At 38.7% G+C, this 17,171-nt stretch overlaps 1 protein-coding gene across 1 annotated transcript; it reads left to right on the plus strand.

The window, feature by feature from the left end:
- The first annotated feature begins 613 nt into the window (after positions 1–613).
- LOC125746450 (phosphatidate cytidylyltransferase 1-like) lies at positions 614–17,032 on the plus strand. Its single transcript, XM_049020425.1, has 13 exons — positions 614–1,127; positions 8,694–8,854; positions 8,944–9,040; positions 9,242–9,339; positions 9,538–9,677; positions 11,842–11,900; positions 12,895–12,977; positions 13,278–13,365; positions 13,757–13,825; positions 14,114–14,266; positions 14,875–14,994; positions 15,078–15,181; positions 15,430–17,032. The coding sequence occupies exons 1-13, from the start codon at positions 1,062–1,064 to the stop codon at positions 15,560–15,562; spliced, it is 1,371 nt and encodes a 456-aa protein (XP_048876382.1). The 5' UTR covers positions 614–1,061; the 3' UTR covers positions 15,563–17,032.
- The last annotated feature ends 139 nt before the right edge of the window (positions 17,033–17,171 follow it).

Here is a 17,171-nt window from a genome sequence, read left to right on the forward strand (position 1 = left end):
TTTGTAAGTTTTGTGTTAAAAGATATAACTTATGAATGACGTAACATTAAGAAGGTTTTGGGAAACACCCCATTTTTTTGCTATCTTCCATTGCCAAAAACCCTGTGTCACATAAATTAACTTATTAGAAAACCTCTGGATCACAGACAACACATCTTAGGTATATTAATTTCAGACTGACAGATAAGGGACAACTGGATTGGGGTGGGGGGGGCAAAAATACTGGAAAAGCGTTGCTGGATGAGGCTGGGGGTACGTGGTGGGTGGCTCCTTGGTGGCTAATTTTACTGGAACAACAGGATTCCCAGCACTTATTGTTCAGGTGGGATGGTGGCGTTAAGATGGCCACCTTTGATAAATTCTGGTGTAGCGTCTACTTGTCTTACTTATGAGACATATAATTCATATTTCTGCACTTGGGAAATTTTCTGAATGCAGAGAAAGCAGGCAAGAATTTAAGCTCATGTGAATGATCACAGCAAATGACTTTGCATGTACAGCCTCTGAGTGGCGTATAGGGCTCACCTCAGCTAATTAATTCAAAGTCCAGGATATAATTCCCCGAAAGCTGTAATGTGAGAAGCCTGCCTTGGCCCAGCCTGAACGTCAGAGGGTGCTGTGTTTGTTTAAGTGCCACCCGTTTAAAATAATTTATTAATGGCAGTCAGTTATGAATAACCTGAAACATAACTTCCATTGCTAAACCGATCTACTGACAGATGTGGATAGTTTTACAACAGATTGTTGGGCTGGGGATGGGAAAGGTGAGAAGGAGAGAGAGAGCGAGCGAGTAAGGGAGAGGTATATCCCTCTGGAGGAAGAGGGGAGATGAAGGGATTACCGTAGATCTGCTACACCAACCTGCCTCTTGAGCTGCTTTTGTGGTCTTAAACACATGCGCGCAGTCTACCGGGAGGTGCGCAAACACGCGGAGTCTTTCACTGTTCTTACGAAGCATCCGAGACAGATTCACAAAATATCGTTAATGGTGCCAAACTGCGCTACTCGACGGTGTTGTGCTGCGTGAGGAATCACCTGCCTGGTTTGTCCGCCGCGGAGCAATGACAGAGCTGAGGAAGCGAGTCGGCAGAGGTGACCCTGACAGCTCAGGAAACATCAGTGACAAGGTAAGATAAGTATTTAAATGAACTGCTACCATCTCGATTGAATTTTAAAGGTTTTACTTATTGTGTATACAGATCCCAACCTGGCTAAAACTGTATAAGTGAAGACGTCATGATCGCGATTAACTTCATATTCAAAAGAGCTGCTCAGGACAAGTCAATCTACATTTATGCTTGTTTTTATTATAATCATTGCTGCGAAGGTGCCACCAACCCCGCTTAAAATACAAAAGTTAGCTAACCTACACTAACCTTGGGAAACTAGGAAAAGTATAATACCCGGTTTATGCCTTTTATAAAAGTTATTTTAAAATAGTGGGGGAAAAAATCACCCTCAGAGTATTTGTATAGGTTAATGTAAAACTATTCAATACCGCATTAATTGAAAAAAGTATTACGATACATAACACCTGCAGTAGCTAAATATAGTAATAATTAATTTGTTATTCGGCCGGTGCTTCTCTCTATATCAACCATTCTGCCTTCCGGCGATTTATTGCTTTTTTGTAAATGTGAATCACTGTTTTTAACTAACCGTATGGACATATACAGTGTTGCAATATGCATTTATTATTTCTCCATCCACGGCATGTTGTACGCTGTTTCAGTGTAATGAAAAGTTCAAAGGTTGTGTGTGCTGCGTCAAGTAATCCACGGTATCATTAAGCTGCGGTAATAAACCTGACCGATGCTATGTGCGCCTTTAAACCGATGGCGTTACTGTAAAAACAATCTGATAATTTGTACATATTGTAGAGAATGCACTAATACTGATACACATGGCGTTGCTAACTCTTGCTGTTGATTTAGCAATCCAAGCCGGTGACAGGATACTGAAATGCTGCAGGATCTCTCTGGCTAGAGGCTTTCAGAGGACGCCTGGAAAAAAAGACACAGCTTTACACAAATCTATCATCTTCTAATCCTATTGTATGGCAGCAAATGCCTGATACATTCAGGCTGCCCGATGCGTAACGTGATGTCTTTTCATTGTGACAACGAAACAATGACGTCAGCTTTCACGATATCTGTACTCTTATCAAAAGCAGTTTCACCAACGTTATTGGCATGCCCAGCATACTTTACATGAAATATAATTTGTCTAAAATGTCTGAACTATTTTTTCGTACTCTAAGACTTTAATATTTGATATGTGAAATGCACATTCATTTGACCTTGGATACTTAGTAATTGGGAAAAACACAATATAAATCATACAAATATAAATGTTAAAGATCAGTTCCTAAATGCATAATACCACGAAATAATTTCGTAACGCATGATAAACTCTCTTTAATTGCAGCTGTATTAGATTAGTGACTTTTTCAGCCCCGTAAATTACAGCTCAGGTATTCATTTCTCCTACATTTCATATTTTAGAATTCTTTCTTTATGTAGCTAGCACTATATGGCACAGATCGGCATTTTATGTTCATCTTTAATGTGTGACAGGTGCTATTTGGAGTAGGTGCGGTTAGTTCAGTTTTCGTTTGAAATCCTAGACCGTTTTCAAATGTTCTTTGTATTACAAAGATACCTTTTTATTAAGTTAGTGCGGTGTCAAACGGGTTTGAAAACCGGAATTCCTTCCCCTAACTTATTCAATAGTTCGTTTTAAACATTTTCTCACTTTATGCAATACATACTTTTAAGAAGAAAAATCACCGATAGTCTGTAAAATATTGTAATATGTAAAATGTTATTAACTATTGAAATACATTTGTGGAATATAATAATAAGGAAGTTTGTTCACTTGATTTAGGAAACATTGTTCCTGTAGCTCTATAAATATAGCAAAGCTATTCTGAGCGATCAATATATTTGTAAAATATACATTCAATATAGTGGTAGTTAATTTTTGCAGAGATTCAAATCTTGAAGCTGTTGCTGGTGGGATAGTGCAATTATGTTATTGTGTTGTCTTTTATTGCTCTTTTATTCCAACCAATCAGCTACAGTAAACTTGCTGCTTGATATCAGCATTATGGATTTTCTTTAAAATACATCTTACAATGCAGAAGACATCATGTTTGTATGGGTGTCTGCTGCACAATTCAGAGTCTTAATTAAAGGTCTCTGATAGATAAGGGTTTAAAGGAAGATTAATCTTCCAATTCCCACTTGTTCTTCCTGATGATAATTTGGGTTTTCAAGTGCACGGATGGGTTAGCAGTGTGTGCTACTGTTCCATGTGCAGGGAATAAAGTAGTCTCAAGAATCAGACACCCGATTATCTTTTCCAGGCATTCTGTCTCATACTTGTTATGACTTTTTCAGCTTGAAGGAGGGCCTTGTTAAGCAGAGTTACATTTTAATGTTGTTTTTAAGTAATTCCCACTTATATATAGGAGCTGCCCATGCTGTTCACTATTCTATGGTATGATATTCACATGTATGGTATGATAGCTAAACCAGAAAATGATCAATTTAGTCACTTGCTTGGTTTGTTTCTTCCATGAATGAAAGCAGCTAAATGAGAAGTGTACACCCTGCAGAGTGCTGTGTAGCTTTCCCAAACATGTGGACAGGTTGCAAAAGTGAGACAGGTCTGGTGTGAAATTCCATACTCACTCTTCTTTTAGAATCGAGTCTGTGTCTTTTGTCATTTAACTGCCCCCTGCTTTACTCTGTTACGCACTTTGTTCCTTGAAGGGGGGGGGGCATTTCCAGCAATTTTGGTTTGTTAATTTGTTTGGTTTGTGCTGTGATGCAGTAGGTCATACTAGGAAAGCTGAAGGAGAAAGTCTTATGAGGGAATTGTGTTATGGTGACCAATGTTTCATTACAGGGTCAACCTTTCACCATAATTTTTTACTTGTTTTCATTTATTGTATTTGATAGCTTGTGTTTGCTTTGAATGAATATATTTTAGTGTCATAATTACTAGAGTAATAATTGAACACCAACAGCAAAAACGGTTGGTAACAGGCTCAGCAGCTCAGTAGCCGTTGTCTTGCATGACTAAGGTTGGGGGTTGAAATCTTACTTTGGCTCTGTGTCTGTTTTGATCATCAGTATACAGAAGATATTCATTATGCTACATCCTAATGGTGTAATAAAAAGCATTGCTCTTATGTCAGCATTCCATATGTTTTAGTGTTTGTAGGCATAAGAACATAAGAAATTAACAAACGAGAGGAGGCCATCCAGCCTTGTTTGGGGGGAATTCAACTAATAGCTAAGAGTTGTTAAAATCGTATCTAGTTCTGATTTAAAGGAACCCAAGGTTTTAACTTGCACTACGTTAGGAAGATTATTCCATACTCTAACTACATGCTGTGTAAAGAAGTGTTTTCTCAAATCCAGTTTAAAATGTTGTCCCACTAATTTCCACCTTGAGGCCATGAGTTAATATTGAAGTAACCATTTGGTTGAACGGCATCCAGACCTGTTAGAATCTTATATACCTGGATCATGTCCCCCCTTAGACTCCTTTGCTTGAGAGTGAACAGATTCAGCTCAGCTAACCTCTCCTCATAAGACATTCCTCTAAGACCAGGAATCATTCTTGTAGCCCTATGCTGAACCCTTTCTAAGGCAGCAATGTCTTTTTTAAGGTAAGGTGGCCAAACCTGCACACAATATTCTAGGTGGGATCTTACCAAGGAATTGTATAATCTTAGCATCACCTCCCTTGACTTAAACTCCACACATCTAGAGATGTAACCTAACATCCTATTGGCCTTTTTAATTGTTCCCCACACTGGTGAGAATGAGACATGGAAGCATCAACATAGACACCAAAGTCTTTCTCATAATCAGCTACCTTTATTTCAATAGAACCCATAAAATATCTGTACTTCATATTTCTGCTCCCTGCATGGATTACCTTACATTTGTCTACATGAAATTTCATCTGTTCATCTGGATTCAGCCCAGTTACTAATTAAATTCAGATTCCACTGTAGCCTCTGCACCGCTAGATCAGTATCTGCTACACCATCCACCTTGGTGTCGTCTGCAAATTCAACCAGTTTATTGTATATATTGGTGTCAATATCATTAATGTAAATTAGGAACAATAGTGGTCCTAAAATTGAACCCTGCAGTACACCATTATGAACGCAGGCCCACTGTGACATTGTACCTCTAATAACTAGCTGCTGCTTCCTGTCTGTTGCCCAGTTTTCAATCCAAGCTGCTATAGTTCCTAAAATCCCTGCTGCTTCAAGCTTAAGCAAGAGCATTTTGTGGGGGCCAACATCAAAGGCCTTCAGGAAATCTAAGTAGATTACATTGTAGGCCGTTTTGTGATCAATTTCTCTTGTAGCTTCTTCAAAGAACTCAAGTAGATTAATTAAACTCTCATAAACCCATGTTGGCTGTCCCTCAGAATGTTATTTGAATCCAGGTAATCTACTATTTTCACTTGGATTATAGCTTCCATTATTTTTCCAGTAATGCAAGTTAAAGTGATTGGCCTACAGTTTGCTGGATCACTTCTGTCCCCTTTTTTGAATATGGGTGTTACATTAGCATGCTTCCAATAATAAGGTGCCACACCAGCAGATAAGGATTTCTGAATTAGTAACGTTAAAGGTTGGCTAATAATATCCCTCATGTCTTTTAAAACTATAGGTAAGATGTCATCAGGGCCCTGCGATTTATTTATTTTGAGCTTAGCTAGGCTTTGTAGCACATCAGCTTCAGCTTTACATATACAGTATGCAAATGTCTTAGGCAGACCAAAGAAATGTTTAAAGCTGTTTATCTGGGTAGCAAGTGTACTTTGACTTAGAACAAAAAACACAATTTAACATTAGAACATCTGCAAATTAAGAGTAACACAATAAAAACTAGTAATAATTTCTTCTGTTTTCTAAAAAGTTACTGATATCTAGTTGGATGGCTAGATGAACACCGCTTCAGTTCCCAAACTTCTCCTCAGGGGCATCTCAGCTGTTCCATGATTTTGTTAAATTTCACCAACAGCTCACAATTAAGTAATTAAATATATTGGTTTAAAAAGTCAGTGACAGATTGACTAGCTGTATGAGGTGTGTTAGTGGCCAAGTAAAAAAATACATGGCTGCACTGGACGGTCGCTGCAAATACTAGGATGATTTTAGCAGAGGTTTTGAAATGGCTAAGCTGACACACTTTGACAGGCATAATATCATAGTTTTACACCAACATGAGGATAATCTAAACATCATTTTCTTTGCCTGCCTAAGACTTTTGCACAGTACTTTATTAGTCATAGACGATGCTGGATTAGTAATAAAAGTCGGTTAAATAAAAGTTTAATGGCATTCCTTATTGCTTATTCCATGTTTAACACAAATCAGACTTTGCTTTTGATTATTGATTCATATAATTAACTGAAAATGGCATGGACAAAAACTCTACTATACCCTGCTCTCTGAAAATAGGAAAATAGGTAGAAATAAAAGTAGGATGGGCTAGTTTTATTTGGAGTTTTTTTATTTTTATTTGTAAAACCATGTCCTCTGAGGAGATTGTAGTTCAACGATGCAATATTTCGAGCTGCGCAACAGTGTGCGATTTTACTTGAGTACATTTATCAGTCAAAACAAGGAGCCTTTTGTTAAGATAATTGTCTGGCATGGCCTAAGCGCCAGAAAAGGTTGGGCAGGGCCCTTTTTATAACGTCCTGTTGCCCAAGGTGTGCTTATCAGATGTGTCTGGAGCCTGGAGCATTCAGCTATGTGAGGTTCACTGCACACTTTAGTAGGCAGGAAGAGCAGGGTGTGTATTGTCCTTTTAATCCATGAGTAAGTATACTACCCCCCACCCCCCAGGTAATAATTCCCCTTCTTATTCTAGTAGTTCCCTCTCATTGTCCTCTTTCATTAAAGCTAGCAAAATAGCACAAATGTTTCATTTAAAACAAAAATGAATGTCCTTTGCCCATTGAAAGTAAAGGAACAATGACTTCCCTGATGTCCAAGGGTCTACTCCTAAATCTCACCCATTTCCCTGTTCGTAACCGGCTTACTCCCAGTTATGTTAATGTCACTGCTGGATACTGTCGAGGGAGAGAAGGTTTTTTGACCTGTGTTAATTTTAAATATTAACGCCTCACTGAAGAGGAGCCTTATTTAATCAGTACAGTACATAGAACAGTAAGAGAAATGTTGGCAGTGTTTCTGGGAACAAATTTCCCTGTAGTGCCCCATATCCAGGGTTCATTACATATTTCAGTCGCATATCTAAAAACTAGCATTCCGCGCATGCCTCCATGGCCACGTTAAACTACCAGAACAATGTGCAGCTTTTTTTCCTTGGAATTTATATATCAGATGACAGGTACTTTATAAACCACTACTAAAATGTGTATAACCCATGTATGAACCTTGGAGATGATATCTGCTGTCTAAACATTGAAAAAGGAGAGGACAGTATAGTAAGGCCACAGATCTCATCTGTTTAGACAATGCGATATTTACACATTTTCATTCCACAATGCACTTCACTGATAACTGGTCTTTCTGCATGTCACTGGTTGTGCTTTTGAGTTTTGCAAACACAAAGACGAGCTAGACCTTGCACAGGCTTTCAAAAGTTCTGAAATTGTCATTAGATCAATAAAATACATTTTTTTACAATAATGCATTTGTAATGCATACATAAAAGTATGTTAGTTTTTTGATGGTTGTGTCAATTTCTTTTAGGTCATTGTTATTATTATTAAGTGATTTTCCAATGCTGAGGCTAATTGGACTTGCTAAATTGCCCATAGGTGTGCATGTGTGAGTGAATGGTGTGTGAGTGTGCCCAGCGATGTACTGGCCCCCCATCCTGGGTTGTTCCCTGCCTCATGCCCATTGCTTCTGGGATAGGCTTCGGGCCCCCTACAACCCAGTAGGGTAAGCGGTTTGGAAAATGGATGGATGGATGGTATTATTACCTGAGTAAATGAATCAATCCTTCCATCCAGGCATGTATTTTCAGCACTCAGCAATCACAGATTACAAAGCAGGTGGACACCCTGGATGGGATGCCTGTCCAAATCAATGAAGGAGTTTCTAAATATAGGCCTCTCAACTTCTTATAATTAATTAGGTCTTTCATGCAGATATTCAGTGCAAATTACTGAAGACTCTGAAGTGTATGTTATAATTCTGCAATTATGGCGATAATTCTGTAACTGTAAATCTCATGAAAGAATTACATCCTGTCAAGGCGGTTCATCTTCTCAGCCGACTGAGGCCAACTCCACCATAAAAAGTGTAGCTGTCTGAGAAGCTTAATCCACAGAGTAAAATTTACGATCAAATATTTATAGTTGTTAATGTCTGTATTCTGTTATTAAAAAATAATCAGTATTAGATGTTAGATATTTCATTGTACATCCACCTCCCTCATACAGCATTGTGGTTTATTTTTGTTACAACTTTTCTAATTTTGCTCTGCAGTTCTGAAGTTTTCATATGATATAGTAATTGTTATATAACTTAACATTAATCTTATTACGTGCAGCATTTTCTTGAAGTCGTCTTGGTTAACTTTGTTTCCCACCATTAAGGTCTTCATAAATGTTCCACTCTGTCCATTCATCCCAGATTTTGATCAAACTAATTTTAAATTTGCTCACTCTGTGTGCAGGAGAAAGATGGTGAGGACAGACTGGCCTTCTCAGGTGAGGGAGAGGCAGATGGAGAGGTGGAAGTGGAGGGAGACTCCAAAGCCGACACTCCGGAGGTCCCGCCATCAGTAGACAACACTCCAGAATGTCTCAACAAAGCTTTAGAAGGCCTCTCCTCTAGGTCAGCAGCATCACTGCAGTGGAGGACCATCTCTTTACTATCAAAGGGGAAGAAATCTGTCCGATTTTCTTATTCTTATTATTTTGCAGATGGAAGAATTGCTGGATACGTGTCATTTTGTCTCTAACAATGATCACTGGCTTCTGTTTAATAATCTGGGCTGGACCCATCATGCTAATACCACTGGTAAGTGCCCAGGAATCCTTCAGCTGCTGTTACACAGTCAGCCCTCTGAGAAGAACAGCCAATGAAGACACAGTGGAAGAACCTCACAGAATGCATTTAACTATAAGAATTGCATGTCAAAAAATCAGCATGAATTTGTTTTATACTGTATGTTTTTACTTTTACACGGAAAACTGAGTTTTTATGTCTCATTCAATTTAGGTCATGACCATTCAGATTAAGTGCTTTCAGGAAATAATTACCATTGGATACAGAGTTTACCATTCCTATGAGCTCCCATGGTTCAGGACACTAAGCTGGTAAGTGTGTACGGTAATATAACAGGGCAGATGCATTGATTATGCTGTCCACTGCCTTGTATGTGTTTTATTTTTACGTACTGCCAGACAAGTGATTTCTTTACTGGTGTGGCACCAGTAATTTGCATTCTGACTTCGGTATACGCTGCTGTCAGTGCAGGTGAGTAGAACTGAGATGTGGTCTTTATGAAACTGCAGGTACTTCCTGATCTGTGTGAACTACTTCTTCTACGGTGAAACGGTAGCTGACTATTTTGGCGTGTTGGTGAGGAGGAAGGAGCTGCTACAGTTCCTGGTGCGATACCATCGCTTCATCTCCTTCACCATGTATCTGGCCGGTAGGAAGCTGCTTGTGCCTCCGTGCTCATACGTAACCCGTGGATCACTTGCAGTGAAGCAGATACTGCTTTTGATCAAAAACTAAAGCTAATAAACCAGTATTGTCATGCCCTGCTCGCACAATCGTGTGGAAGCCCAATTGTTATCAGCTGTTTTGTGTCATTTCCGACCAGCCCTGTGTATTTTAGTCCGCGTTCGAGTCTGTTTCCCTATGTCTGTCATTGAAGCCTTATGGTGTAGTGTTGCCTCTTCGTTGCCTCTTCGTTGCCTCTTCGTTGCCTGTTCCATGTCCCTGCTTCCATTCCCTATTAAATCCCCTGTAACCCCATCCAACCTGTTCTGCTCCTGCTTTCCCACTCAGTGCACCGCTACCGTTCATGACAAGTATTATTATGTTTATATCTTCTTTAATTTTTCCATGCAAACAAATCAAATATACTGTATATGATGTACAGTGCCAACACATGATTTTAAAATTGCAAATAATGCACAAGCATACAGATATGGACAATAATGGAAATGCATAAAATATAATATTATGATATTAATGGTCTAATAAGGACTAAGACCATCCTTTGCTTTCATGACCTTAGACCTTAGTTTCAGTCCTTAGAATGCCGTCATCATGACGCCACCTGGAAGAAGGAGAAAGGGCGAAAAATGATTAATCAGATGATATAACTTTTTTTCCATGGCTCAGGTGTTCAAGGTTTGTCCTCCTTACACCTCTGTCTTTGTGCACTGGCTTTGGATACAAGCATGTTAAAGATGGCAGTCTTGCCTGTGCCAGATTTGTGAAGTTCTTGTCGATACTGGGTCCTGTGGTCATTTATGAGGCCTTGGCTTTGCAGTGTTTAGCATGTTTTCTGCCAGCGCAGAACGTCTGTGTTTAGCATATACTCTCATACTATTAATTTCCCATTAATCTTGCAACTTTTGTGACTGATACACCTCAAGTTCAGTCATAGACCGTTTGGTCCCTTGGGAGCTCTGTTGTCTTGTGTTGCTTTGAAAGTTAACATTTGTTTATTGCAAGACCTTTTTTTTATAGCTGTCAAATACTGCTAATTGACTGTCAGCCTCACATAGATCAATTTTATGGCTGTGTTTGTAATTGCAATGTACAGTAGTTACTGTTATTTCTGTCATTTTGTCCACTGCAGAAATAAATTGTTGTTTATGAAGCAAATAATGGTTTAATAAATGCAAAAATAATTTGAATGTGATAAGGAAGAAGGTAAAAAAAGAATGCACTCAATTTGCTAAGAATTTATAACTAATTTAGAAATAGCTACTAAATGAAATAAAATACGGGGATTTGTTTTATGATGAAACAATAGTATAGCTGTGAAAATTGGTAGTGTTATTTAGTTGGCTAAGTAGACTTCTAGAAGTCTTTGTCTAAGTAGACTGTTAAGTCACTCCAGGGGATGTCCATTTACATTCCTATTGGCTACAGGGCTGCGAAATTAGAATGCACAGAGAGAAGTTGTCACACTACATTAACAGCTCATTTGTAACCCTGCTCTTCTTATCAATCTGAAGGTTAATAATTTACCTACTGGGCATAAAGTCTGTCTGCAGGGCAGATTGTAATATGAAGACCACCCATACACACCATCTTAGTGCTTACAACTCATTATAAACAGTGTTTCCTAAACCAGTCCTTGGACTCCCAGGCAGTCCTCATTTTTTTTGTTCTCTCCTGGCTTCAAACACACTCGTACCAGGTATTTGGTGTTCTTGATTGGCTAGGAGGTGCAAAAATGTGGACTGTCTGTAGGTCCCCTAGGACTGGATTAAAAAACTTTATACTGTTTGTATAGTTTAAAAAAGGTTAGAAAGCTGTTCCTCTGACCAGAACGTGACTGGTTCAAATGTGATTACTTCATTGGGCACCTTGAACAAGACACAGTTACTTCAGGGGCTGTCTAAAACTGCTTTCTCAAAAATGTATGTTACTTATATAAAAGATAAATAAAATGTTAAATAATGAGGATTTGAATGGATTTTCTTCATATGTCTGTGCTATGTTAGGTTGAATTGTTAAAATTATAGCGGTTTAGGCTCGCATACATTCACAGGAGTTTGCAAACACAGATGTTGTTTAGGTTTTATTCTTTTCAAGTGTAACTAATTGGAAATCATTTGCTTTTTTTTCAGGTTTCTGCATGTTTGTGCTGAGTTTAGTGAAGAAACATTACCGGCTGCAGTTTTATATGGTATGAGTCTGATATGTAACTGCCAGTGTGAACCAGAGCCAGTTCCACCACCTATTCCTGGCATGAAAGGGCGTGAATGACAGGAGATTATGAACCAGATACAAGCCTACAGTTCATTGTGTCCATGCTATGTAACTGCCAGCACCTTTTCACGCTCATAGTACAAGCTACTTACGGTCAAAAGAATGGTAAAGCTAATAATTATTTTCACAATACCTTTTTCTTTTTTTAAGAAGGAGGTTGGAAATTTTCAGGCTCCAAGTTATTAATAGTATCATACATTGCGATGTATAATACTATTAATAATTAATAATATGTAGAATATCCCCTTTTTTGCTTTAAATTATCCATGCATATCAGTACAGATTATCGGCATCTCCATGAATTTTGACCAATCAGATGGTGGTGACACAAACAGCTCAGTATAGTCACCCTTTTGGCTAAAAATCAGGACCATGTCAATGCGGGTACCGGTCAGGTACGGCTCGCATAATTTACAATGGGGAAAACAACCCATCTCGTCTAAGTATAGATTGGGTACGGCTTCATTCTCGGTGGCGGAGGACAAGTGCCAAATATCTGTCATCGATACCCATTCTAGCTTCACCGCTATCACAGGGTTTAAAGCCTGTGGCTGCGCAGTATAGGATACAGGGTATGGCAGCACCCTGGATAGGATGCCAGTCCATTGTAGCTCAGAGTCACATCATGATCCATTTGGAGATGTTGATTTGCCTGTCTGCAAGTAAGGAAACTCACGTAAAAGAGAGAAAACATGAAAAATCCACATACTGAATGGGACTTTTTCCCCCAGTCCTGGAGGGTGATGCAATATTGCTAATCCACTACACATGCTTGCCACCCAGAACTATTTAATCACATTGGGGTTTCTGTATCTATCAATAGTTCAGAAATGAATCATTTGAAAATGTATTCAATACCAGAGAATTGCACAGACCATGTTGGAAGCCCTATGCTTTGCATCTCATTTCAGTTTGCCTGGACCCATGTGACACTCCTCATTGTGGTAACCCAGTCCCATCTGGTCATTCAGAACCTCTTTGAAGGATTGGCCTGGTAAGAGCGTCATGCACTCAGCACTTAAAAAACTTGTGCAACATAAACATAAAATTGCTTGATTTGACTTGTCTAATATAAAAACTCTGCTTGCAGTCTGCCTGATTCTTTCATACTTAAAAATATATCATTTTAAAAGTACTTTATTTCCTAAAGAAATTGACATAGATAAATAATACATATGAGTAACTAAATTATAAATGTTTGCTTTGTGACACAGTCCTTAAGGTTGTTTTGGAATGCTGTGACAATGTGTAATAAATGGATATTTTTTTTTAAAAGTGTAACATTCTTCCATAGGTTTCTTATTCCAGCATCAATTGTGATTTGCAATGACATCATGGCTTACCTGTTTGGTTTCTTCTTTGGAAGAACACCTTTAATTAAGGTTGTATAATCAATTGTAACTGGAATTAGGCTTTGAAAATGCTTAATTTTCATGACAACAATATATTGTGAAAATATATTGGTCTGAATAGTGCTAATTTCGGTTAAATCTTGGCTATTGTAAATGAATATTGTACTCATTCATTAAAGAACTAAAAGAATTCTTTCTAAAATAAAGGGATATTAATCAACGTGCCAATCTTAGTTTATGATTTTTAAGATGTGTTTACTTTTTCAAAATAATGTGATTAAGTAATTAATTATGCCAATGGCAACCTACATCTAGAAAATGTATTTGAGACTAATGCCATAGAGGAACTGTGTATAAAGTGAGCAGTTGCAGTTCCATGTCAGCCTTATTCATCTATAATGGTTTGTTTGTGACACTGCAGCTCTCCCCAAAGAAAACCTGGGAGGGTTTCATTGGAGGATTCTTTGGCACGCTTGTCTTTGGGTTCATTGTGAGTAGAATAACACTACTTAGTAATGGCACACAGAATAATAATGCACATTTCATTTGACATTGGCACAGGCACAGTCAATCATTTGGATGAAGTTTTGATACTGACTAATAAAAAATAGCATCCTTTGCTTTTGATAGTGACTGTGTGTTGGTGCTTTATTCATAAATGCCAGTTTAAATGTTATATACATAGGCATATAATAGAGTTTATGATGTAATTTTAAGAATCCATGAATCCTTTCAAATTCTCTTTCTTGATAATATCCTGCTCACTGTATCTCTGCAGTTCTCTTACCTTGTGGCTCAGATCCAGTACTTCATTTGTCCTGTTGAGTATGACAGTGAGATGAACCGTTTTACCATGGAGTGTCAGCCCTCAGATCTTTTCATGCTGCAAGAATATAGCCTCCACCCCATGGTGCAGAACATCCTTGGATGGGTAAGGACTTGCAGGGGGAGAGGGGGTTGAGTGTGTCTGAGAACAGCTGAAAGTGTCCCCTGCCCCCTTTCTTAAGCTTTCAAGTGCCCCTTTTCCATCACCAACCTCCCTCATCCACAGCTAGTAAATGTTTCCGGTCACCGGCAATCACGTTAAATGATTTACCAACCAGGGACCCCATTCCCTGAAAATTAACTGAGGGGGACCCCTCCACCCCCCCACCACATTAACCTCCCCCCATCTAGCTTCCATCCCTTAAAGTTTTGCATGGCACTGGTAAGGACCACCTTGGATTCCACTGGATTCCATTCCAATTTCAGAGAGCCGCACCATTCATGACGTGAATCTCTCCATTTAAAAAGTTGCAAGCTGGTAAGACTTTGAGGTGGTGCTTGGATATTCTACAAGTATAGTGCCAGTTGGATCCTCTTTGTTATCCCATAGAGGTTTTGATGCATCATTGATTATTATACCCATCTCTGAAGGCTGTAGTCAATAGAAATGGAACTAGAATGACATTTTGTTGGTGACAGTGTAGAGGAGCAAGATATTGAGCTCAGGACTCGGGGAGACCAAGCAATAAATCCATTTTTGTTCCCTTTTTTCAGGAAACGGTGACTCTGTATCCATTCCAAGTCCACAGCATCGCTCTCTCCACCTTTGCTTCTCTGATAGGCCCATTTGGTGGCTTCTTTGCAAGTGGGTTTAAAAGAGCTTTCAAAATAAAAGTAAGCACACGTTGATTGAGATGAGTATGAGATTCTTAAGATGACTATGAGCTATTATGTGTCTCAACTCTGGTCTCTTACAGGATTTTGCAGACACCATTCCTGGACATGGAGGCATCATGGATCGCTTTGACTGCCAGTACCTAATGGCCACCTTTGTTCATGTTTACTTGACCAGCTTTATCAGGTACTTCCACTACAAAGTGCTTATCCAGCTTCAAAAGCATCACTTTGTTCTTGAGCTTCTTTGCCTTAAGGAAATAGCAGTAAATTAATGAACTGTGTGTGGTTCAGGTTAGTTTAATATGCATGGTTGTTTAGTAGGGGAAGAGGGGACCGACCTCCATGCATATGTATAGCTATACCCTGTCACGGTATGCCGAGGTCGATCACTGTACTGGGTGTCATATGTGCAATCTCTCGATTGTCCTGCAGGGGGCCCAACCCCAGCAAAGTGCTGCAGCAGTTGCTGGCCCTGCACCCAGAGCAACAGCTGAGCATTTTCTACTCACTCGGTGCCCATCTAAGGGAGAAGGGCATCCTCCTCGCCACTGGAGGTGAAGACTAACAATCACTTTATCATAGCACTCCCCACACTGGTCTGGACCAGGTCCTGTCCACCCTCAGTGTGAATCTTCACCCCAGGAGACACTGTAGCGATATCTGGACAGTGCCTTGGGACAGTGCAAACAAGTGCGCCAATGACGCAAGAACAAGTATTGTAGTGCATTCATTGCCGTGGCAAGAATACAGCATCTTCTGCAATATCGGGCTTTGAGCACTTGATCGTAGACCACAGGTAGGCTACAGGATCCAGCATATCTACATATCTGTGTGAATACTATGCTGGTTTGCCTCATGATGAAAAATTGTAAGAAACACTGGTAATCTCCAGCTATTATAACTAATTTAATATTATTCATATATGGTGTATAGGAAGCATTCTATATTCCTCAAACAAATGTTTGAAGCAGTGAGTAAATAGGTAAACGTAAGTGATTATTACATTGGTGAGGTAGTTTTAACTGCAGAATCAGGTCATCAGCGGCATCCTTGTAATGTCTCAGCCTTCTTCCAAATTGTGTGAATAGTTCATTGATATTGAATGTAGCAGACATGGCAAACTGTAGTTTGCACACAATTCTGAAACTGCAATGATGTGTACATATACTGATTTACATATATATATAGATTTATAGTATTAAAATAATATCAAAATAAGACAGTAATGTAAGCAATAGCTGGGATCTGTAGTATTTTATTTTGCAGTATTTAACATTCCTACTGAATGTTATGAATTTAAAAAGCCTGTAGTTTCCAAATAGATTTTTTTGTAACTGGTTGCGCATTATGGCTTCAAGGTAATGTACGGATGTATATTAGCCAGTAGAGTTGGATGCATTACTCAGTGCATAATTCATAATTCAAGTTATTTTTTTAAAGAGATTTAACGTAAATGTATTGTTTTTTATGTGACTGAAGGGAAGCAGTGTGTGAAAATAGAACCCTTTGATATGGTCAGGTTTAGGAGACTCTTTTTTTTGTTCTGTACAGAGACTTAAAAGCAATGAAGTATTCTATGCACGTACTGACTTTAGAGTAAACAAATCTCAGATGATGATTCAGCACAAAGCTGCAGAGATCCTGTACGCCTGTGAGTGTATCCCATCATGCTCTGTACATAACTAAATCTATGCCCAATATAAACTGCTAAAGGTGACAGATGGAGAATAGATATGAGTTCTGGTTTGTATCACTGACTCTTGGGATGCGTCAGTCTCTTTTGCCTGTTTTACAGTTTCAGTTGCGCAAGGACTTTACCTGATCAATTAAACTCAATTAAAAATTTTAAATACCATTTTCTATACAAGGATCTTGTATAGAGACAAATGCGTGTCATAAAATCTGTTGCAGCAAAATATTTTGTATGAAACATTACTGTATTAGCATTACTATTTCATTGACATGGGGTAATGGTTATGTGATTTGTTGACATATCATTTTTCTTTACAAATAAAATTTATTTTAATACTGTTGAGTTCAGGTATCACCTGTACTAGTGACTCTTTGTTTTTGAATTTCATACAAAGCCTGATGTTTTGACGGCTTCGCGGAATCTCGTCTTTCAGTCTGTTTTCCTGGTGAGGGTCACAGTGTGCCTGGCAGGTCTGATTTCC

The sequence above is a fragment of the Brienomyrus brachyistius genome, chromosome 7 (genome assembly GCF_023856365.1).
Source record: "Brienomyrus brachyistius isolate T26 chromosome 7, BBRACH_0.4, whole genome shotgun sequence".
In the NCBI taxonomy this organism is placed as follows: domain Eukaryota; kingdom Metazoa; phylum Chordata; class Actinopteri; order Osteoglossiformes; family Mormyridae; genus Brienomyrus; species Brienomyrus brachyistius.